The sequence below is a fragment of the Phallusia mammillata genome, chromosome 3 (genome assembly GCF_965637545.1).
Source record: "Phallusia mammillata chromosome 3, kaPhaMamm4.hap1.1, whole genome shotgun sequence".
In the NCBI taxonomy this organism is placed as follows: Eukaryota; Metazoa; Chordata; class Ascidiacea; order Phlebobranchia; family Ascidiidae; genus Phallusia; species Phallusia mammillata.
Window position 1 is genome coordinate 20,852,139 of NC_137254.1, and position 24,314 is coordinate 20,876,452.

General features: G+C 34.9%; 4 protein-coding genes and 1 long non-coding RNA gene across 5 annotated transcripts; 1 reads left to right on the forward strand and 4 right to left on the reverse strand.

Annotated features, from left to right (window-relative positions):
- Positions 1-996: 996 nt before the first annotated feature.
- On the reverse strand, positions 997-4,285 carry LOC145217631 (protein LSM12 homolog A-like). Its single transcript, XM_080084930.1, has 5 exons — positions 3,863-4,285; positions 3,141-3,277; positions 2,727-2,836; positions 2,227-2,374; positions 997-1,562 (listed from the first exon to the last, which is right to left on the reverse strand). The coding sequence occupies exons 1-5, from the start codon at positions 4,008-4,010 to the stop codon at positions 1,500-1,502; spliced, it is 606 nt and encodes a 201-aa protein (XP_079941056.1). The 5' UTR covers positions 4,011-4,285; the 3' UTR covers positions 997-1,499.
- Positions 4,286-4,328: 43 nt separating this feature from the next.
- On the forward strand, positions 4,329-5,221 carry LOC145217634 (D-aminoacyl-tRNA deacylase 2-like). Its single transcript, XM_080084932.1, has one exon. It carries the CDS (start codon positions 4,602-4,604, stop codon positions 5,085-5,087), a length of 486 nt encoding a protein of 161 aa, XP_079941058.1. The 5' UTR covers positions 4,329-4,601; the 3' UTR covers positions 5,088-5,221.
- Positions 5,222-5,278: 57 nt separating this feature from the next.
- LOC145217632 (uncharacterized) lies at positions 5,279-7,944 on the reverse strand. The gene is made up of 4 exons (XM_080084931.1): positions 7,466-7,944; positions 7,116-7,304; positions 6,697-6,813; positions 5,279-5,983 (listed from the first exon to the last, which is right to left on the reverse strand). Exons 1-4 carry the CDS (start codon positions 7,544-7,546, stop codon positions 5,870-5,872), a joined length of 501 nt encoding a protein of 166 aa, XP_079941057.1. The 5' UTR covers positions 7,547-7,944; the 3' UTR covers positions 5,279-5,869.
- A 7,635-nt stretch (positions 7,945-15,579) lies between these two features.
- On the reverse strand, positions 15,580-16,889 carry LOC145218825 (uncharacterized). The gene is made up of 4 exons (XM_080086232.1): positions 16,812-16,889; positions 16,512-16,688; positions 16,288-16,374; positions 15,580-16,203 (listed from the first exon to the last, which is right to left on the reverse strand). Exons 1-4 carry the CDS (start codon positions 16,887-16,889, stop codon positions 15,997-15,999), a joined length of 549 nt encoding a protein of 182 aa, XP_079942358.1. The 3' UTR covers positions 15,580-15,996.
- Positions 16,890-19,103: 2,214 nt separating this feature from the next.
- On the reverse strand, positions 19,104-20,020 carry LOC145218826 (uncharacterized). Its single transcript, XR_013857751.1, has 2 exons — positions 19,962-20,020; positions 19,104-19,760 (listed from the first exon to the last, which is right to left on the reverse strand). It is a non-coding gene; the product is annotated as an uncharacterized LOC145218826 (long non-coding RNA).
- Positions 20,021-24,314: the final 4,294 nt, after the last annotated feature.

A 24,314-nucleotide genomic window follows, 5' to 3' on the forward strand; every position in this document is an offset into this window, starting at 1 on the left:
TTACAGAATAGCCAACTAGACCCATGGGTTACACCGTTAAAAACTTTTGTTGGTCATCAAGGTTGCCTGATCGCATCATCAGGCGTGAAACTTAACAAGCTGTCATTGAACTGAGAAAAAGAAAAAGTTTCCCACTGTCACGACTGACAAACTGCAGTCAAGGAATGCAAACGAATGACAGCTGAGTTTTTTTGCACCTTCACTTCTACTTGAAAAGCGGATATAGTGCTTTCAGAACTATTCACGAATAACTGACATATACCTGTTGTGGTCAAAGAAGTTTCTTTTACCGTGTTTTTTTTTTATCTTCCACCATCTGTGCAAAACGTAGTGATTCGGATAGCTCTTGCCAGTTGCGACCCACTCACAAACTATCTTTTTGTGTCGCACTTTTAACGCTATAAACAAAAAGCTTTTGAAATGAAACTATTGCACCGTGAAAACAATATTTTCGAGTTTATTTTGAGAATTGATGGTTACCAACATTTTTGTTGGAAAGGTTTTGTTTTGCATACAGCCCCAAAGAAATAAATCTAATGCTAAAACGAAAAGAGACCTTTGCTGAAACATAGACTCCTTATCACTAAAACGCAGCAAAGATAATGCACCTTTTTTCAAGAGGTTTGGAACCCAGGACGCCCTCGGGTACGAATTCCGATTATAGTTTTTTATGTCGATATAGTACGCTTCTTTTTCACGGAGTTCGAACCCAGGAAGACCCCGATCAAGGTTTTTTATGTCTGTATGTAGGTCAGGCGCGCTGTACCATTTGGCCAAGTTCCTGCCAGCGATACAGTACGTATCTGTAACCTGTGATGGGCACTTTATGCTCTTTACGCCCGCATGCGGATAGTTCGTTTTGTTAAAGCAGCCACTAAACGACAAAAATGTTTGTCCATACCAATTTAGGTTAAAAACTTGCAGTTATAAAAAACAACTCCAAATTTGGACATCTTATTTTCAACATACAAGCCTAAAATGCAAAAAAAACGTTGACACGGTTTTGGCAAAGTTTATTGCATAAAAACTTCTCATCTATAGTCTCACAATATTGACAAACAATTTTCATTGTGAAGTATCAAGAAAAGGGAGAAATTTCATCTAAAGGTTTTTGTTTTAGATAGTAAGACCTACATAGGCATTTTGGTGTCAATTTTTGAACACAAAACTGACAAAATAAATTTCCTATTTAACATTACTTTCTTTTACAAATTCATCAAATATAGCACGAATTTTTTTTGCGGTCCTTCTCACAAGGTTTACAGGTGATAGGGTTTTAGTACAACAGCAGTTTTTTAACCATATGTTGACGGTAGTATTTGAAACATAACAAATGCTATGTGTGACAACCTTGTATGAATTCATGAAGGGAAAATGAAACTTATATTAACCCCAAACTTGGATCAGTCATGTTTAGACTGTTGGTACAATCTTGGTGATTTCCTACAGTATATTTTCACACAATTTTTCCCTTTAAAAATAAAAGAAACAAAAAAATGTTATGTTTTTTCTGCTGGTTGTGTTTGTGATCTCAACCTTTCTTCTTTGTGAAATTTCTCAACCTGCAAAGCAATAAACAAAGGTTAACACCGCAAATATATGGAAGTAGCCTAATCCTAAAACAAAACTGGAGACCTGTATATATAAATATTATATATAGGGTTACCAGATGCCTACAAATTTCTGAAATTTAGGCATAAAATATGTGTCAGCAAATCTTTTCAAAACCACTCATAAAGCCTGGAATTTTATCATCCAGTAGAATACAGTACTCCTCTGGGGCGAATCAAACAAAAGTTTACATGTGGTTTTGGTGCATGAAATATGCAGGTGTTAAGTAATGTTTGGTTTGACCAAAGGAATTTATTGAAATTGTCAGGAATTTTGGCCACTTTAATATGACAAACCCATGAATATGTTACTATATAAGTCATTTTGCAATGATAATAACAACAGGAAATCATGATATTGAAGCTCGTTCTAAAACATGTTTAGCTTCAATTTTTGGTTTTTAAAATGACCAACAAGATTATCAACTTTGACAGAATTTATTTTTTTAAAGGTATTTTTTTAATCCATCATTTTAATGTATTTTTATCAATATACAATAATCTTCAACTCAAACAAGCACCCTAACAGTAACATCTTCATAAACATGTGCCAGAGTTCACACACAAAATGAGGAAAAACAGATGTGCCACTATTTAATAGTTTTTAGCTACTCACGAGTTCTTTAACATAGTCAAGACAGCGCTTGGAAGCAGCAGTGGTTTTTGAATCTTTTTCCAGACAATTTTCCGACTTATATGGTGGTTTGATTAAAACTTGATCCATGATGTTAATATTTTGCTCCACCAATGAGCATTCAGTAAAACTAAAAGAAAACATATTCAGTAAATGTTCAACAAGAAACAAGTCTTAGGTTTGATAGACACTTTGAGATATATAATTTGTAGATGCATTTGCTATGTCAAAAGTGTTTTTATTTGATATTCGGCACAAAACAACAAAACATTCAACACTGTATTACTATCAAATGAGACAAAATAATGACAACAAAAATTAATGTTCAAGAAACCTTTTGAAAAACAAGCATAGTTTAATGGTAAGTGTTGACATCAGCGTTTTATTGTTGTGTAAACCTGTGCATTGAAATGCTTTTTGAAACATGATATTGACTTACTTAAAATAAAACAAACAGCTTTACACTTCACACAAAAACTTACAGATGTTTAACAGATAAATAGAGTTGTAATCCTTCTTTACTGAAGCCTGCCTTCAGAGCCTTGGCCAATTTGTTCTTCAGTTCAACTTCACTTTTATATCTCCTCAAAAGCTATAAAGGCATAACATATGTGTGACAAAAATACCCTGGAAGTAAATGCTACAAGAGAGCATATCTGCTAGCAGTCAATTGCAACTGTTTTAATTATCCTTCAAGTTCTGAAGATTGCAATAACACACACATATATATATATATATTATTAAAGGTTACATCAATTAATTTATTAATTGTACGCAAAAAGTGTTCAGAGGCTGCACAAAGCTAAATGTGACCCTGGTGTCTGAGTTTGTACCATACTGGTTTAAAATAAAATGAATAATCTAAAACAATGTCACAACAAATCTGTATTGTTTACCTTTTGACGATTAAGTGATGTTAATGGAGGGATAGGACCATCAGCACAGTCTTTGATAACTTCAACATCTTTCATGAAATCCATGTTAAGCTGAGCAACATTGCTAAGCTCTGCCTTTCCACATGATGCTGGTTGTTCTGCAAACCAATATATTGGTTTTAAACATAACCTATTAGGTGTACAGTCAAATATAAGAAAAGTTGTATATTAATATTGTCTCCAAACAAAATAACATCATAATTTATCTTATTAACTGAACAAAATACAGTAGAAACCAAACAATATATTGTAGCTTTCTTTCTAAAGATCATGAACTATTTTTTCTGGTGTAATATCTTTTATAAAAGAGTGTATATATTTGAAAGTTTTTAGTCACAAATATTAAGCTATGCTAACAGTTGACAGTTATGCTTTTTACAAGTACCTTAGGCACAAAACAGCACTTTTCAGAGGCCTTGATGGGAATATACTTGCAACAAAAGACACAAAAAAGCATTCTTAAACATTTCAGCCGGTTATGCCAACATTAGTGGTAAAATCAGAAAATTTTAAATCAGCTTGTTGCTTTTAAACCCCACTTAAGCCAGCATACTTCACGTAAGACTTATTTTGTCAGTTAGATTTTATTGGTAACATGGTTTAAAGTTTATCAGAAAATAATAAAATTCCTTCATAAATATTTGAAAAAAATATGCATCCATAAAACATAAAAAAGGACTTACTGAGCAACAGAATTTTGGTTTCATAATCAAATGCCAAAACTTCTCCCTGAAACACGTCTTCATGACAACTTATGCATTTTACAATGCTACCAGGATAGAAGTAGTCGTTGTTTGACGGACAGGGTGCCGCCATTAGCTTGTCTTGCATTCGTAATTGATGCCAATAACAGTATCTTTATTTCAATAGCTAAAATGATTTACATTCACTTGTACATGTAAACCTTGTCGACGATTGTGTACGGCTTATTAACTTGGCAGATACAAGAAGTCCACGTGCTGCTCAAACTGTAATTTCAAAAACTTTTATTAATATGTTCAGAAAAGATCTGAAGTTTATGATGGGTTTTACAAGTTACAAGACTGCAAATACAGAATTGTGAACAATTTCAACGCTTATTTGAGCAACTAGGTCAACAACTCTTTTGCACCGGACACCGGCAAACGAAAAAAGCGTGAACAAAATTATTAAGAATCAACAAGAAAATAGGTTCACAACGATTGAATCGTAAACGTCCAACGATATTTTTTTCTCGTATGCATGTCGCCGAATTAAACCATGGTTATCAAAAAGCAGTAGAACAGAAAAAATGCTGTCACAAAAAATGATTACTTTGCTGTATGTGTTTTGTGGGTGAGAGGTTTCGCTTATTTGAATCGTGGCAACTATCAATACAACTGCACTAACTATCTGAGGCAAATTCTGTAGCGTTTTTAACATGTTTTTTAGTTTATAGACAAAATGTCTCAATCAACGCTTGCTAAAATAATTATTCAGCAATGTGTCTCTGCTCGTCTGCAAACTAAACCTCCGGAAAATGATGTCGACGCTGAGTTTGTGGAGATTGGTCGAGGAATTGTGGTGTATGTTTGCTTTATGAAAGGTGCCACTGAAGCGACCGTTGAAAAAGTGTTTAATATGGTAACAAGCGTTAAACTGAGTCGCGATAGCGATGGTAAACTTAAGTCTGTTGTGGATATAAATGGTGACATACTGGTTGTACCACAGGCGACATTAGGTGGAAAATTAAAGGGAAAAACCATGCAGTATCATAATAACATTGATAAGCAACTTGGATATGAATTGTATGAGAAGTTAATCCCTTTGTTGTGCAATGCTGTGGGTAAAACATCCAGTTCCCAAGTTAAGCATGGAACATATGGCAATCTACAAGTCCTAAACATTGACACTAATGGTCCTTATGCACACACTATGGATATTATTTGATTGCCAATGTGCTGTCCATTGCATCACTGTGCAATATGCTAAGATTGTTTGCTATTTTGGTAACTTATGTTTATACTCCCATTTCACGTGTAGTTGCTATGCTGTAGAACTTAATACCATATTTTTAAGAAACATTTCAAGATGTCATTTTGTGCTGTTGATGAAGTTCTAGTTTTTTGTACAGTTGAATATTAATTGCAATTTTTATTCAACAAAAACTAAAAATCAGATTATCAAAATAATTATGGTAAAAAAGTAGTGCATTAGTTTAAACAACACCAATATAACAGTATCAGGACAAAGCATAGTATAGATAATGGATAAGGCAGAGTAGTAACAAATTGTAGAACAAAAACAGAGGCAAGGCATATACTGCAAATTACAATTATTTGAATATAACATTAGCTACATCAAAGCTGCGTCTGAGACAACAGGCAAAAAGAGCAAGGAACAAAAATACAAAAAATGGAACACTCAATGTTTTAAGAAAACACAATTTTACAATGTCAAATGTCCCATTGCTGCTTTGTGTACTTTAAAATTTAAGATGAGTATAAACAGTTTATGAAAGGTGCAAACAATAAAAACCTAAATATGAACCTAAGAAAACACAATTTTACAATGTCTAACGTCTCATTGCTGCTTTGTGTGCTTTAAAATATAAGATGAGTATAAATGTTTATGAAAAGTGCAAATAATAAAAACCTAAACACACAAAGGTGGTGGCTCATATTTGATGGTTCCCAATTTGTTAAGAAGCCCCTGTTTTTATCAACCATTGTCTAAGTAGGAACATTTCTGGGGTCATTATTTGATCTTGCCATTTTGACCTTTCCACTTCGGAATATTACAACGGCATGTGCAATGTACACCCCCATTATAATAACACTGAAAATCTGTCGAAAAAGCACATGTTTATAAAATTCAATGACAAAATAACAATTTAAATCAGTGGTTCTTAACCGGTGGGAAATTTCCCACTAGTGGGAAATTTAATGTTTTCAGAGGGAAATTATGTAAGTCAGGTAACCAAACTCGGGCCCGAGGGTCGAACCCGGCTTTAAATTAATCGTTGAAAGTTACTTTCCTAAAAATTTTCCGCAACAACATGTAAGATTAATTTTAGCAAGGCTTCCAAGACACATACAAATCCAAAGGCCGTTTGTTACATGACAGACAAGACTAAAAGTATCAATGACTTTGCTATTGTGCGCGAATCAAAGCCTTCTCTTTGTTGATTGTGATGCAATAAATGACTATTGCAAGCAGAGGAAACTCTTTAATATATCCAAAAAACTTTAATTTTTCACAGAAGCACTATTTAAACTGAATAAGATTGCAGTATACCTTCGGAGTTCCACACCAAATCGCTTCACAAAATTATTTCGATTAAAGAATAATTTTTTTGTTAACGTAGGGCACAAAACATCATTATAAAAATAACTGGGTGGGAAATTCGAAGTTGGTGGTTCACTTTAGTGGGAAACCACACCAAAAAGGTTAAGAACCACTGATTTAAATAATGGTACAGTAAATTTAAATTCTATAGTTTGTAAATGATTTTGGGTTACTGAGATACCAACTAAAACAATCTGAAAAAAAAACTTACAGCACATGCCACAAACAAGTTGTATCTGTTTCCACGTCCAAACTTTACTGCAACAGATGCTGAAATTGCCATTCCAATAAAATGAAAAATTGCACTCAAAATGCAATTACCCAACTCCTAAACAACACATTGTTAGGCAGTAAAACAGCATTTTACATCCAGAATATGTGTCGCCAGTGTTTTTTTTAAGGTGTTTTGGGGGACCAAAACGGTCCCCCAAATTTCTCCAGCGGTTTTCCAAAATTTGCCAGTAGCCTAATGAATAATTCGTTTAAGCAAAAATGGCTATTTTTTAATATTTAAATGAAACACTTGCGGTCTATTAAAACTACTTAGCGGTCACCCAAACCTTAAAAAAACCCTGTGTGTCACTAATAATTGATACTATCACAGTGATGTGCAGCCAGTTTTTAACTTACCAATATTCTCCATGGCAAACATGCACAAATTGATGCATTGTACAGTTTGCATATGTACAAAAGCCCAAGAAACAGCAGGGTTACACAACTGTAAGCACTGGAAAAACTGACATATGCCATTTCTAAAGATGGCGCGAAAAGCCAGTAATCGCTGGCTGAACATAAAATCACCAGTATAAGGCTGAGAATCTAAAATACAGAAGGGTAGTCAATAAAAAACAGACAGCTTATTGGCTTGGTTAGGACACTTTATCGGAGGGTAGGTTTTTACAATAGATTGAGTAAGTTTTTACGTTAACAACTGGAAATAAACGATTTTAGACATTTACAACAAAAGAAAATACACTTACAAAGAGAATTGTTGCGAAAAGGCCATCTCTGGAAGTAAAGCAGTTCAAATCCAATCCAACGGAACTATCGTCGTGAGGCATTTTGTCTACTTAAAAAAGTCTACCAAGCTAAAACATTAAAACTTGAAAAACAAGCTGGTGAGTTGCAACTTGCAAAATCTTTAAGTTCCTTCTATAGGGCCAATTAGTGAATCGTGACAAAATAAATTATCGAAACCAATCAAAAAGTGCGTAATTTTAAGATTTATTTTGTAGAAATAAAAAGCTTACTTTGTATATGTGTTGAAATTTCAACCTTTTTTATAACCTATAAATAGACTAGGGGCGGGTACCGTATTTTTAGAACAAATAAAGGTTGTCAAATACGGGGCTTTCCCTTTTTTCAATGTGTGTTTTAAGCGCCAAAACGGATTTTTTTTCCTTTTGGGGCCAACAACCTGACGACCATCATCATTTCGCCGAAATGGTAAGTGCGAAAATTGTTAATAAGCGTTACGCACCACTGCGTACAGTTTCCAATTTTTTTTTTTCATTTTTATTTTTTTTAAACCATAGAGAGTGGTCAAGGTACGTACAAATCGACATTTTGAGGTATGGGAGAACGTTTGAGCTTGTAAAGTCACATTTCTGGTCTCAAACAGCATTTTCCAATGAAATGACTTTAACCGATACTCGTTTACGTAGGTCGCCCATATACAAATGCATACATCGGTAAGCCAATGTTACGATCAAATAAAAAGACATTCCGAGCCTAATATTTTTCTATAAATTGGCACAGATGTACGTTGGAGCAAGAAGTTTCAACTCGTAGAGTCACATTTCTGGTCTCAAACAGTATTTGCCAACGAAATGACTTTAACCGATACTTGTTTACGTAGGTCGCCCATATACAAATGCATACATCGGTAAGCCAATGTTACGATCAAATAAAAAGACATTCCGAGCCTAATATTTTTCTATAAATTGGTACAGATGTACATTAGAGCAAGAAGTTTCAGTTTGTAGAGTCACATTTCTGGCCTCAAACAGTATTTGCCAACGAAATGACTTTAACCGGTACTTGTTTACGTAGGTCGCCCATATACAAATGCATACATTGCTAAGCCAATGTTACGAAACAAATAAAAAGACTATCCGAGCCTAATATTTTTCTATAAATTGGTACAGATGTACGTTAGAGCAAGAAGTTTCACCTCGTAGAGTCACATTTCTGGTCTCAAACAGTATTTGCCAACGAAATGACTTTAACCGATACTTGTTTACGTAGGTCGCCCATATACAAATGCATACATCGCTAAGCCAATGTTACGAAACAAATAAAAAGACTATCCGAGCCTAATATTTTTCTATAAATTGGTACAGATGTACGTTAGAGCAAGAAGTTTCACCTCGTAGAGTCACATTTCTGGTCTCAAACAGTATTTGCCAACGAAATGACTTTAACCGATACTCGTTTACATAAGTCGCCTATCTACAAATGCATACACAGTACATAGTCCAATGTTACGAAACAAATAAAAAGACATTCCGAGCCTAATATTTTTCTATAAATTGGCACAGATGTACGTTGGAGCAAGAAGTTTCAACTCGTAGAGTCACATTTCTGGTCTCAAACAGTATTTGCCAACGAAATGACTTTAACCGATACTTGTTTACGTAGGTCGCCCATATACAAATGCATACATCGGTAAGCCAATGTTACGATCAAATAAAAAGACATTCCGAGCCTAATATTTTTCTATAAATTGGTACAGATGTACATTAGAGCAAGAAGTTTCAGTTTGTAGAGTCACATTTCTGGTCTCAAACAGTATTTGCCAACGAAATGACTTTAACCGATACTTGTTTACGTAGGTCGCCCATATACAAATGCAGGGGCGGCTCGTGCGAGGGGGCTGCGGAGCTGCAGCACCCCCAGTATTTTTACTTGACATTCCTATTCCAAGTTGTTACACAAAACAATCTTTACATATAGTTTTTATGTTTGATCAGTGTATACTAAGAATAACTTTTATGGCATTAATCGGCCTTTTATTAAAATAAAATTAATAAAAAATTTGTATTATTTAAAAGAAATTTAAAAAAATAATAATAATAATAATAATAAGTTATCTATGGCGGAGCTGCAGCTCCAGTTTCGTGACGTTTCATGACGTTTTCAGTTGTGCGCATGCGCACTTGGAAAAGCTACATGCCAGGCGAAATAGGCGAGAGGGGGCTGTGGCTCGCGCAGCCCCTCCCGTGACGTAGCGCTGGTTGTGTTGTCTGCTTCGCGTCAGTGAGCTCCAAAGCCAAACCCGTGTACTGTGTTTTTAAGTTCGACAGTGAGTGCAGTTAAATAATTATTTTGCTATCATTAAATTTATTGTTTGACTGTTAGTCGTGACTTTTTAAGATGACTGCAAGTGGGTTTTAGTTTTTACAGTTATCATTGAATTAAATAAGTGTATCTAACACCTTGAAAAAGAAAAAAAAGGTCATCTAACACCTTTAAAAGTCACAATTAAGCTTTATAATAAATAACTGAATTAAAAAGATTTTTGAAAGTATGGGACAAAACATCTTCTACTCCAATGTCATGCAGGAATAAGCAACAACAAGAAATACTCAGTTTTAGTTCCTAATGCTACCAAAGAAAAATTAAATTTGTGACTGTGAAGTTAAATGCCTCACTGAAATTCAGGCAATATCAAATGCAGAACAAACAACTGCTAGCAACAGGAATTTTGAAATGAAGACAAAAAAAGAGTGAAGACAATTTAAAGTGTGGCTTTCTTAACACACCATGTTGACAGTATTTGCAACCAATTGCAGTCATGTGTATTGATATAATGGACATGTACTGTTTGTCTGAACAGTAGCTGCTAAATTGCTTCACAGGAAGTGTTTCTTAAGAATGAACATTCTACAGACAAGATAGTAGTGACACCAAGCACATCCTATTGTTGACAAAGAAAAGCTAGTTACTCAAATGAAAATGTTTCTGTAGATCTGATGTTCATGATTACTTTGAAAATAATTAATCTAGAGATGATGTTTTGACAAGTTAAATTACTAGGATGAAAAATCCTTTTTGCTGTTTCCATGATTCTTTCAAAGGCAAAACAGTTCTTTTTAACACTGAAAAAGATGCCAATTTTTCTGAGGAACACCAATATTTCCAAAAGACTTGCACTTGCAGTGCTAGTACTAAATAGAAAAACAGTTTCTTAGTTATCATTTGGGATTAAGGAAGAAGCTATCAATTATCATACCCAAACTATAACTTCATGATTCATTTTGGTTGGAAAAAGGAACCACAAGATTTAATAATATGGTTTAAATTTAAGTGAGAGTGTTGTAAATTTTAAAACTTGAAGGCGTTTTGCACTTAAAAAGGAATGTTAAGCTATTTGCCAGCAAGCAGCAATTATAGCAGCTAAGAAACTAAAATACAATCAATAGTCTGCACACAAAAATTCAAGAAAGATGTTTAAATGAACAAGTTCTGAAACCAATGTAATGGGGTTGTTAAATTTGTTAGTTATGATACCAATAAAAAGCTGTATGGCTAGTTTTTTTGTGTGACAATAATCTGTGAAGTGTCATAGAATATGTTGAAAACGCTGACTGTGACTAAATTTACTTAAATGAAACATGAAAATTTTTGTTGTCGAACTGAAATACTTCGACCTTTTTCGACTCATCTATATCTATTTTTTTTTCTATTACTTTTTTTTCTATATTTCTGTTGTGTTTTACCGTATTTACAACCGCTTCGTTTCGAAGCTGTGCCACGTGTGTTTTTGTTTTTCACATAATTACTGAACGTTATTGTGTTTGGCCCGTCGCTGTGCAAGTAAACAAAATACACAAATGATGCCGTCTGCTGTTTACACTCGTGTACATTTTTGCGTAACAAAAATTACGTCACAATGGAGTTGCTAATTAAGATTTGTATTACTTGCACAAAACAAGTGGCTAGAAATGTAGCTTTTCAATATATTGCCAACTTATATATGTTCAGTAGAGGCTAAAATTTGTGGGGGCAGCACCCCCACAAATTTTAGGCACGAGCCGCCACTGTACAAATGCATACATCTCTAAGGCAATGTTACGAAACAAATAAAAAGACTATCCGAGCCTAATATTTTTCTATAAATTGGTACAGATGTACGTTAGAGCAAGAAGTTTCACCTCGTAGAGTCACATTTCTGGTCTCAAACAGTATTTGCCAACGAAATGACTTTAACCGATACTTGTTTACGTAGGTCGCCCATATACAAATGCATACATCGCTAAGCCAATGTTACGATCAAATAAAAAGACATTCCGAGCCTAATATTTTTCTATAAATTGGTACAGATGTACATTAGAGCAAGAAGTTTCACCTCGTAGAGTCACATTTCTGGTCTCAAACAGTATTTGCCAACGAAATGACTTTAACCGATACTTGTTTACGTAGGTCGCCCATACACAAATGCATACATCGCTAAGCCAATGTTACGAAACAAATAAAAAGACTATCCGAGCCTAATATTTTTCTATAAATTGGTACAGATGTACGTTAGAGCAAGAAGTTTCACCTCGTAGAGTTTATTTGTTTCGTAACATTGGCTTAGCGATGTATGCATTTGTATATGGGCGACCTACGTAAACAAGTATCGGTTAAAGTCATTTCGTTGGCAAATACTGTTTGAGACCAGAAATGTGACTCTACGAGGTGAAACTTCTTGCTCTAAAGTACATCTGTACCAATTTATAGAAAAATATTAGGCTCGGATAGTCTTTTTATTTGTTTCGTAACATTGGCTTAGCAATGTATGCATTTGTATATGGGCGACCTACGTAAACAAGTACCGGTTAAAGTCATTTCGTTGGCAAATACTGTTTGAGACCAGAAATGTGACTCTACGAGGTGAAACTTCTTGCTCTAGAGTACATCTGTACGAATTTATAGAAAAATATTAGGCTCGGATAGTCTTTTTATTAGTTTCGTAACATTGGCTTAGCGATGTATGCATTTGTATATGGGCGACACGTAAACAAGTATCGGTTAAAGTCATTTCGTTGGCAAATACTGTTTGAGACCAGAAATGTGACTCTACGAGGTGAAACTTCTTGCTCTAGAGTACATCTGTACGAATTTATAGAAAAATATTAGGCTCGGATAGTCTTTTTATTTGTTTCGTAACATTGGCTTAGCGATGTATGCATTTGTATATGGGCGACACGTAAACAAGTATCGGTTAAAGTCATTTCGTTGGCAAATACTGTTTGAGACCAGAAATGTGACTCTACGAGGTGAAACTTCTTGCTCTAGAGTACATCTGTACCAATTTATAGGAAAATATTAGGCTCGGATAGTCTTTTTATTTGTTTCGTAACATTGGCTTAGCGATGTATGCATTTGTATATGGGCGACACGTAAACAAGTATCGGTTAAAGTCATTTCGTTGGCAAATAGTGTTTGAGACCAGAAATGTGACTCTACGAGGTGAAACTTCTTGCTCTAGAGTACATCTGTACCAATTTATAGGAAAATATTAGGCTCGGATAGTCTTTTTATTTGTTTCGTAACATTGGCTTAGCGATGTATGCATTTGTATATGGGCGACCTACGTAAACAAGTATCGGTTAAAGTCATTTCGTTGGCAAATAGTGTTTGAGACCAGAAATGTGACTCTACGAGGTGAAACTTCTTGCTCTAGAGTACATCTGTACGAATTTATAGAAAAATATTAGGCTCGGATAGTCTTTTTATTTGTTTCGTAACATTGGCTTAGCGATGTATGCATTTGTATATGGGCGACACGTAAACAAGTATCGGTTAAAGTCATTTCGTTGGCAAATACTGTTTGAGACCAGAAATATGACTCTACGAGGTGAAACTTCTTGCTCTAACGTACTTCTGTACCAATTTATAGAAAAATATTAGGCTCGGAATGTCTTTTTATTTGATCGTAACATTGGCTTAGCGATGTATGCATTTGTATATGGGCGACCTACGTAAACAAGTATCGGTTAAAGTCATTTCGTTGGCAAATAGTGTTTGAGACCAGAAATGTGACTCTACGAGTTGAAACTTCTTGCTCTAGAGTACATCTGTACCAATTTATAGAAAAATATTAGGCTCGGATAGTCTTTTTATTAGTTTCGTAACATTGGCTTAGCGATGTATGCATTTGTATATGGGCGACACGTAAACAAGTATCGGTTAAAGTCATTTCGTTGGCAAATACTGTTTGAGACCAGAAATGTGACTCTACGAGGTGAAACTTCTTGCTCTAGAGTACATCTGTACGAATTTATAGAAAAATATTAGGCTCGGATAGTCTTTTTATTTGTTTCGTAACATTGGCTTAGCGATGTATGCATTTGTATATGGGCGACACGTAAACAAGTATCGGTTAAAGTCATTTCGTTGGCAAATACTGTTTGAGACCAGAAATGTGACTCTACGAGGTGAAACTTCTTGCTCTAGAGTACATCTGTACCAATTTATAGGAAAATATTAGGCTCGGATAGTCTTTTTATTTGTTTCGTAACATTGGCTTAGCGATGTATGCATTTGTATATGGGCGACACGTAAACAAGTATCGGTTAAAGTCATTTCGTTGGCAAATACTGTTTGAGACCAGAAATGTGACTCTACGAGGTGAAACTTCTTGCTCTAGAGTACATCTGTACCAATTTATAGGAAAATATTAGGCTCGGATAGTCTTTTTATTTGTTTCGTAACATTGGCTTAGCGATGTATGCATTTGTATATGGGCGACCTACGTAAACAAGTATCGGTTAAAGTCATTTCGTTGGCAAATAGTGTTTGAGACCAGAAATGTGACTCTACGAGGTGAAACTTCTTGCTCTAGAGTACATCTGTACCAATTTATAGAAAAATATTAGGCTCGGATAGTCTTTTTATTTGTTTCGTAACATTGGCTTAGCGATGTATGCATTTGTATATGGGCGACCTACGTAAACAAGTATCGGTTAAAGTCATTTCGTTGGCAAATACTGTTTGAGACCAGAAATGTGACTCTACGAGGTGAAACTTCTTGCTCTAACGTACTTCTGTACCAATTTATAGAAAAATATTAGGCTCGGAATGTCTTTTTATTTGATCGTAACATTGGCTTAGCGATGTATGCATTTGTATATGGGCGACCTACGTAAACAAGTATCGGTTAAAGTCATTTCGTTGGCAAATAGTGTTTGAGACCAGAAATGTGACTCTACGAGTTGAAACTTCTTGCTCCAACGTACATCTGTGCCAATTTATAGAAAAATATTAGGCTCGGAATGTCTTTTTATTTGTTTCGTAACATTGGACTATGTACTGTGTATGCATTTGTATATAGGCGACTTATGTAAACGAGTATCGGTTAAAGTCATTTCATTGGAAAATACTGTTTGAGACCAGAAATGTGACTTTATAAGCTCAAACGTTCTCCCATACCTCAAAATGTCGATTTGTACGTACCTTGACCACTCTCTATGGTTTAAAAAAAAAAAAAATGAAAAAAAAATTTTGGAAACTGTACGCAGTGGTGCGTAACGCTTATTAACAATTTTCGCACTTACCATTTCGGCGAAATGATGATTGTACCTGACGACAAGCCTAATTTCCAAACTCCCACAAACATGCCAGGTACTTAAAAGTGAAAATTGTTTTATTGAAATCAAATACATCAATACATTTTATTGCTTTTTTCGTAAGGTTGTGTTAAAAATCATTCAATAACGACTTTGATCAGTTGGTCATAAATCAACACTTCAGTGGTGTGTAGATTTATTTATTTTGTATTTCTTGTGTGATATTCAAGCAGGCTAACCACTGTTGTACATAATTACCAAAACACAAACAACATCTAAACTGGAAATTAGTATAATATGGTTTCACAAATGCATGACAACATATTTATGAACACACCATAGGTGGGGTCGACCAACTAAAAAAATTCTAGAATTTACCACTTTTTATTGCAAATGGTTTTGTTGGTGTTTTATTGATGTTCAACATAGATTGGTAGTAGAAGTATGCTTGCTTTGTTAAAATATGTTTTTATTGATGCCTCTTTCTGCATTATATATTTTTTAAAGTTTATTAGACTTATTTATTTTAAGTAAAGGTTTGGTAGGATGTGTCTATTTTTGGCAATGACCATATCTATTTACAAATTTGACAAATTGTGTAAAGCTGAATAGGACATCAAGTTTTGCAGGAATTTATTTGCTTTGTATCCATTTTCTGAAGAATTCCAACATGTTCTGTTTCACTTTGATTTTAGACATAAAAGTTATGTACAGTTTTATAAAGTGTCAAAATTTAACTACACCTTTGGAGTATTAAGTAGTTTATTATGTACATTTAAAGTGAAAAAAGATACATAAACTATTAAAAATATAGCGCTTTTTAAAAGAAGCATAACATTTTTTTGAAAAAATAGTTATGTAATCAGTTAACTTTGCTGAAGTTTATATTTTACCACCAAATTGACCAATATACTAAATACAGATTTACAATTAAAGCTATTTTTAACTGAATTTTGTTAATTCTGTTTGCTGTTGTGATAACCACTTTTTATGTCTTTGTTGTGTTTATTTTGAGATTTTTGTGCTTGGTTTGGAAAGAGCAGTTGAATTTTTTTTCTCAAGCATGATGCACAGATTTTGAAACTCTTCTTATGTGCAGTTTGCATCTGGACACAAGGCTCTATTGCTTTAGCCATTCTTTTCCAAACCGTGTTAACATTCTTCTAAAAAATAACAAAAAATGTATTAAAATGTGAATGTGTCTATTAAACATTACATACTGAAATTAGTTTTAAATGGCACTATACCTTTCTGGCCATTGAAGAGCGACCTGAAGCATCTATTTCAAGATCTTGCTGACATAAAAAGATGGAAATTGATCTAAGTTGCAGATTCTGTACAAAAAAATTCTTCTGAAGGTTTTGTGCTAAAATATTGTCATGACTTTATATTAAACTTTCAGCATTTGTCTGAATAATTTTTACTTTTTATATATGTTTGCATAAATTATGCTAACTTAATTAAAATTTACCGGTGTCTGTGCAGCAAATGATTGTGCACATTTCTTTTGTAGTGTCTTTTCATCCACTAGTTGAGTTACCCTAACAGTGGTAAAGATGATGATTCCAAGGCTTAGAAATACCACCAGTGTGTAGCATAAGCCAAATGAGCTCTTCTTACGTGAGGATGATGGAAATGGAGGTGCTTTCTACATGTTATAAAACACACGGTTACTACAGCTGGTATGCAATCATGTAAGTTCTATTAATTTTAATTTTTTGGTGAAATGTTTTGTTTTAATTTTAACTTAAAGTATAATTACAAAGCAAACCTCAGTTAAGTCCACTTCAGTCACCACACTTGGCTCGTGATCTTTTTCCTTTTTAGCAACAAAAGTGTCCACAACCATTTTTTGAGAAGGGACGGGCAGTGTAGATTTTTACAAAATGCAGTGAGTCTCTGCAAAACACAGCCCATTTTTGTTAGTTTAAAACGTTCGAAACAGAATTTTAGTTTGTATCACAAGCAACACATTATGTTCAAAACTACTCAGATAAGGTATAATTTTAATGTTGACTTGAGAACATCGATAACCATGTGCACAACATTCCTCAAAAGCTCAAAGCAGTTTACCGTTGTACAATTGTCTTTGTTTGAACATAGTTATAAGCGGGTAGGTACGAATATAGCCTTTCATTCTTAAAAACTGCTCTTAAGTGTTTAAACTGTTTAGTGAACATAACGTATAACCACCTTTTAACAGTCGTTTAGCAATTGTCTGCACCAACTCGTTGCTTCCCAATGCTTTATACAAGATATTGTCAATGCATATTGTACATGCAATTTGCTTCAAAACATTATCTTCCCATCGTTTTCTGATTTTCAACCACTCGTGCGTCATTTGCTCATCTTGTCCCAGCATTGTACATCGTTTATAAGGTTATTTGGAGAAGAACATAGGCTGTTAACACGCATCCGCCTTATTATGAGCTAAAATTCCTGCGAAATTTGTTGTCTGAGCGTCTTTAATTGCGCAATATTGTAATCAGAATTATTTGTTTGTCAGCTCCATGGATTGGCAGGTGCTTTTGTATGCCATTATGACAATGCATTTGTACGACGCTTTATTCCTCGTAAATGCATTTACAATATTCAAATGTTGGTTGAAAACCGGATTTTTCTTTTTAATATTTACCAAAGTTTCGGTTGGCCGGAATATACCGTTTTGCCGATATTTCGGTTTAAACCCAAAATTTTAGAAAATGCGTTCAAAACCTCTTTGGGTGTATTACATTAATGCCTCATAAACTTTCACCTACAAAACACTTTTTTTTGCAAAAGTATTAGACGTTATGATTCTGCTGACGTATTGTGAAAGTTGTTTTGGTTATTATAGTTCACCTGCATCAACAACACAAACATCCATCAGAAATGAGGCTTTGATTAGGTTCGGCTTGCTTTGGTACTGCCCCGAACCTTTTGAGGCGGGTTCGGTGCATCACTAGTAGCAACCGCCTGCATTAAGCCCTTTTTCACATTGGTTATTGTTTAAGATTTTACACGATTTTACAATTAACCTTAGGACATGGTTAAGCTTCAAAAACACGCAATTCTCTTTGTTTTCGCCTTTTTTCCACGCGTGCGTCATTTGCTCATCTTGTCCAAGCATTGTACGTCACACTGCAGGTTTGTTTGGAGAAGAACATGGGTTATTGCAGCATATCCGCCATAGGCTACATGTGTTTATTATGAGGTAATTAAAATGCAAACACTCATTCAATCGGTTCATGAAATGTCATACGTTAATTGTTTCCAAATTGTCTGATACACCAGTCTGTTAGGCAAGTCCCTTTTTACCTGTAGGTTATTTGTTTAATAAACTGTACAGTCTTTTATCATACTCCATTTTGCATGAAATATAAATTTCTTAATTACGGTACGTATTTTAAATGCTTTTTTACATGTGCCTTTTCACAAGGGCAGCACACATCTTTTGGAGATTTTGCTTCATATTTTTTGATGCAAACACTAAGTTGTGTCTGTTTTATTGTAATGCACAACAAAAATGTCATTTATTCCGAAAAAAACTTTCTTGCACATTTTTAACTTGTTTCTTCGAACCTTGCGTTAAGGTGATTCTGCGTCATTAAAGTATCACTTTCTGATTTAGGCGTTTAAAGCTGAGTGGTTTATTTTGACATTAGTTGCATATTCCTGTTTTTGCGGTAGTGCAGAAAATGCTTGCTGAATTAAATTTAAAATGTTTTGGAAATTAAATCTGAATATCATTTGTGGTTTTACGTTACGATCAAATCCATGGTATTTATGTTTTTGGATTAAGCCCGAATCAGGCCCAACGTTAGATTTGCCACGATAAAATTGCGATACAAATGTGGCCCGAATTCAGCTGGTTTCATTTATATTTAGGCCCGTAGCTGACCCGAAAAGCCTGACACGACTTACAACTATGATGTTTACAAATAATTTGATGTTCATGAATAATTTCTTACCTGGCTGTTATGTCTGACATACTGTCGCAACGTTAAATCAAATAATAAAGTCGTAAAACATATAATTTATTATTAATATTTTATGTCTATGCCTACACACTAAATGGTAGCAATAAATCACCAACATTTTAATTTTAAAAACAGTCCTATATACATTTTCGTATTCTTGTTATAATTGTTACAGTGTTTTGTCTCAGTGATGTTTTTATATTACGGAGCGTTAAATTGTTAGTTTTATTTGTGCGGTTTTGTTATGAGTGGGATCAACTTTTTGGGACGATCTTGATAAATACCGGATCGTTCCTATAAGATTTATTTTACTTTTATCATTGTCAAAATGTAGCAACTTTGTGATATAATTATGTTTCATCTCAGATGCAATATGTAGCCTACATTTTACATTAACATAGCCTAAGTCCCAACCAATTGAAACTACAGAAAATAAAACAACACTAAACACATTTTGTTGACTTAAATTTTTGACAAGAATTTCATCCCCAAATGTTTAAATTTAGTAAGAGTTTAAATAAATACATCGGGTTTATCTTTTTGGGAGCAACCATTTCACTTTAGGCATGGCGTGTTTTGTTACGACGACCAATATTGAAGTGCTTTGTGGGATGATGTTCTGGTTTTTGTGGTTGCTCTGTCACATTAAGCTTTTTCTCAAGGCAAGATGGACGAATATTGAATTTATGCCCCTTTTTGTTGTCGTGCTCAACACATGGTTTGACTGTTGCAGCCATTTTTTTCCAAAAGATTTCGGCATCCTTAAAAAATATTATGGTTTGTATTAAATTTTATATGGGGTAGTTGGTTGATATTAAAATACTTGGCAGAAATAAAAACAAAATATTTCTGCCCAGAGACCTAAATATCAAGCTCACATGGTAATCAAAACAGTAACAATACAATTTTTCTCTATGAGAAGTCAAATTTAGAAAACGTTTGCCTACAATCCGACATTTTACCTTTCTGGGCATTCTGGAGCTGTCTTGGGAATCCTCACTGCAATTTTCCGTGCACAAACAGAAAAATCCAGCTCCCAGGACTACCTTCTGTAAAATGAATTAAATGTTTATAAACGTTTTTTATAACTCTGTTATCGTTAGCTTGATCTTCGAATAGTTGCAAAACCGACGTCAAGTATTTCTAATACAACTCATTCGAAATACAGCATATAACTTACTTAAGGTAAGCCTACAAATGGTTTGTAAGGCTTTTTTTAACAAAACGCTTCGAATTTTTTGATTATTTTATCCGGATTTTTGCCTAATCCGTAGAAACGTTTCGATTTTTTTACTTTTCAATGGCACATTTGTTTTGTACAGGTTGGTGGTTCATAACAACTACTTGTTCCACTGTTTATAAGTAGACAACTGAAACAGCCAATTGTACAAACATGCGTTCTTATAATGCAGAGGTGTCCAGACGTGCATCTTGCTCGAGCCGCATATCACAAAACTTAGTTTTAAAGAGCCGCAACACAAAAAATCAAAAACAAATTTATTCACTCACAATGAAATGATACTGTAAGTCTCCAGTGCACCTGAGCTGCAAGGTGTTTGAAATTAGGCTGATTTGATGGGAAATTTTTGTGTTTAGATTCGTAATGTCGTTTTATGTTACTAGTTTTGTAATGATTGAGCGAAGCTTGACAGATAAGACACACAGGTTTACCTCCATTATCACTGAATGCAAACTGCTCCTCACATTCTGTTTATCTTTCTTTTTTGCAATTATTTATCAACGACATTTTTTCGCTAAACTTTGCAGTTAATGCTAGTATGAGGCGCAATGCAAATGTAAAATGCTTTTAATGTCAGCCCTGACTTACAGCTTCAATTTAACAATATATTTGACTACAATGCACAAGCCATGGACGCCGGCACGTAGGGGCAGGAGGGGGCACTTGACCCCCCCTTGGAATTTCAGTGTACCTCAATTTAACATATTTTGCAGCAAACCTAATTAAAGTGGCAGCGCGGGGATTCGTGACATCGTTTAATGCTTTAACTTTTAGGCAACTCAATTGTGAGGTACACGATTTATACCTTCATATGTAAAAAAATTCTTGATGCGATAAAGTATGAGCCAAAATTTGCCCCCTCTTGTGTTACCGAATTATTTCGGCAGGCCTGACAAATCGATCTTATGCACCAAGCCTGCTTACTTAATTCGTAACCGGTCCAGAACCCTGCAATAACGGCTCACCACTAAAGCCAATTATACTCCCTCACACTGGTTTAGCTTATGGGCGCGACTTATATTTAAAACAAGGTAAAAACAAAGTTACACCGGGCACGTGGCAACCCAACACCAATATCACCACGTTTCACGGCACCCAGAGAAAAGCCATCTCTTCGACTAGTGACGCCCTATTTAAAGCATGCGGAACAGGAAGGCACATTCCGGCGCAATCAACGCTTTCACAACTAATCACTCCTAAGGGGAAGCAGCGAGGGTGCCATAACACAAAAACGTAATTAAGGTGCCACAACGAAAAAGAACGAAAACAATAAGTGACGGTGACAAAAAATAACAAGCAAATAAAATTTCGCTACACTTGCAAAATATTTTGCCGGCGCCCATGGCACAAGCTAACACGCTTCTGTACAATAATGTTCTTTTCAGTACAATGGTTATTATAAACAGTCAGTCTGATGTTAATACGTGATAGAATGCATTGTTTTATAATCAGGTTAAACAACTTGGCAAGATGGGGAAGTGCATGTTCCACTTTAAAGAGCCGCATGCGGCTCGGGAGCCGCAGTTTGGCCACCAATGTTATAATGTATCGATAAATTTGTGTTTTTATAGCCTAACTCTGTCGTTATTCGTTCCTGATCGCAATTAAGATAATTTGTACCGATCAACCACTAGATAAAGTAGGGTTAAAACGACACCAGATAGGCTAAACCGAATCTTCGCCTAACCCGGAAATTTTTTGCGTCCAATCCGGTTCGGATAAACCGAGGTTTACTGTAACATTACCGGTAGTTCCAATGGTTGCCGTACGGGTCGTAGCGCTGCACATCTTTCTTTCATGCTGTGGTCGTTTACATATATGGTTGCTGTAGCAGTAACCAAGACAATGACTCCAAAACCAAGAAATACCATCAATGTGTGGCTCAGGCCGCTTTTCCGGGAAGTTTTGAGGGGTTGTGACTTTAGAAGAGATGCTTTCTGAAATTCAATGACTCCATGTTTAGGTCATAACGTTAATAATTTTTATATTTATAAAATATTTTAAGCAACAACTCACGAAACTAAGAACTATTTACTGATATATTATCACAACACTTGCCCCATTTATATCCATATCAGTGAACACATGCATATCATGGTCGCCTTGCATTGCTTTGTCCTTGTTAAGATCTAATGTTTCCACAACCATTTTCGTTGCCGATGTAATGCCTACAACTTCTATTTGTAAAGTACAAATAGTAATGTTTTCCACTTGTAATAAAGGCCCCACGATCTGCTTAAAATCATACTTTTGGGTTAACGTGTGAATCAGCCGTTCAAAGGCATTATTTACGATTGTGAAAACAATAGTGGCATCTAAACATGGTGATTTAGCATTGTTACGTCAGACTCATCTTTTTTTTATACCGACTAAGTTTTGTCGTTGATCCAACGCACTTTAAAGGCGTGCACAGCAGCATAGCTACTGTGAAAGCAAGTTTTTTTTGTACGTTTCTGTTTTATTGCGTTAAAACTATGTTCTCAAGTCTGCCGTCAACATTGCTTATAGACGTTTAAATTTACTGCATTAAATTCAAAATGTGAACGTGATTTCATGTACAATGCTGCAGTAGACATAACTTAAAAACTGTTCCAAGCTTGTAGCGTTTACTAGCAGTAAACTTAATGGGAAAATATCTTTGACTGTTCAGACAGAAAAGTTACCAATTACAAACTATGCCCTTAAGAGCGGTAGGATTGTCTGAGTTAAAATCGTTACCGCCTACCGCTTTTATGCTGTAAAATAAAGCGTTTTACGTCATGACTGCATTATTTGCTCCCCTTGCCCTGACATATTTTGATGGTATTTTTGGAGAATAACATTCCCTGTCACCTTGTCAATATGTTTCCAACCCTGTCACTGAATGTCCAAATGTCACAAATAAATTGTTTCCAGCGTCACTGAATGCCAAAAACAACTCAAAAACATGTATGACCTCAAATTCGTTGTTTCAACTCTTTCATGCTTTTCATTCTCCTGTAAACAATGTTTACTTTTTTCCAAAGGCCAGAGAAATGTCAGTATCATTTTATACAACTACGTCAACGCGCCTCAAAATTGAACTTAATTAACGTGTTTTACCAAATTATCATAGTTGTTGCCCCAATGAAAAGTTTACATATACCTAATTGCGTCACTAGATCAAAAGAGTTTTTTTTTTTATTTCAAAGCACACTGACACGAAACTTACGGTAATGTTGCCAAGTTATGATGCTCGTGGTTTCGCAAGGTCATAAACGACCGTGCACTCGTTACATGGGCATAATTTTAAAATTTTAGCGTATTTCGATCCGGGCCATAAAGAAGAAATAACACAACGGTGTCAATATTTACAATTTTACGTTTATGGAAATACACTTTTTTGAACAAAAATTAGTTTCTACTGGTGTCGAAATTTGCATTGTAGTTTGTGTTTTCCAACACATTATTCACAATGAACTTTTCGCAGGAGCACATTTCGATCCTGATTTATTGCTATCACTTGAATCTGGTTTAATGTTGTTTTGTGGATACCGTAAGTCGGTATGTTCGAGATATTTGGTGCAGACAAAAGGATAGAAGTCTAATGCATAGTTCGTCCATGAGCATTGAATTGTATTCGTCTTGTGAATTTTCAGAGTTTTCAGTTTCATTTTTCACCGAAGTACTCCCTGCGTTATGCTTTTTTACGCAGAGGAACAAATTGAGAACTGAATTTACAAACTCAGGAGGCAGCTAAACAAACAAGTATTTGTTTGTCTAACGCTTGCGGTCAAACCAGCTAAATAAGACTCACCTACCTATACATATTTATTTAACAGTTAAACAGCTGTGTTAACTAAAAGATAAATGTAAAATAGGTATGTTAACTTATTGCCGGTTTAATTTTACAAAACCTATTTTTTGTACCTGACGATCGATTTTTTGAAGACTCTTTTCTGCTTTTCGCCAATCGACTTTGCACAACACGAACGAAATTGTTGCCAACAGACTGTCAGTCAACAAAAGAATTACGAAATTTTGAATCAATCTTCCATAAAGTTTGTCTCTCTTTGATCTTGCGTTGGGTCTCTGCATATTACCAGATTAAAAGTAA

Excerpts from the sequence above, each read along its gene's own strand:
- LOC145218825 (XM_080086232.1), bottom strand. The coding sequence starts at position 16,889 with ATGGTTGTGGACACTTTTGTTGCTAAAAAGGAAAAAGATCACGAGCCA. Across the intron at positions 16,689-16,811 it reads CTGAAGTGGACTTAACTGAG|AAAGCACCTCCATTTCCATC; the intron begins GTTTGCTTTGTA and ends TATAACATGTAG. Across the intron at positions 16,204-16,287 it reads GCTCTTCAATGGCCAGAAAG|AAGAATGTTAACACGGTTTG; the intron begins GTATAGTGCCAT and ends GTTATTTTTTAG.
- LOC145217631 (XM_080084930.1), bottom strand. The coding sequence starts at position 4,010 with ATGCAAGACAAGCTAATGGCGGCACCCTGTCCGTCAAACAACGACTAC. Across the intron at positions 2,837-3,140 it reads CATCACTTAATCGTCAAAAG|CTTTTGAGGAGATATAAAAG; the intron begins GTAAACAATACA and ends ATGCCTTTATAG. Across the intron at positions 1,563-2,226 it reads TTGACTATGTTAAAGAACTC|GTTGAGAAATTTCACAAAGA; the intron begins GTGAGTAGCTAA and ends ATTGCTTTGCAG.
- LOC145217632 (XM_080084931.1), bottom strand. The coding sequence starts at position 7,546 with ATGCCTCACGACGATAGTTCCGTTGGATTGGATTTGAACTGCTTTACT. Across the intron at positions 7,305-7,465 it reads TTTTCGCAACAATTCTCTTT|ATTCTCAGCCTTATACTGGT; the intron begins GTAAGTGTATTT and ends TCTGTATTTTAG. Across the intron at positions 6,814-7,115 it reads GTTTGCCATGGAGAATATTG|GAGTTGGGTAATTGCATTTT; the intron begins GTAAGTTAAAAA and ends TGTGTTGTTTAG.
- LOC145217634 (XM_080084932.1), top strand. The coding sequence starts at position 4,602 with ATGTCTCAATCAACGCTTGCTAAAATAATTATTCAGCAATGTGTCTCT.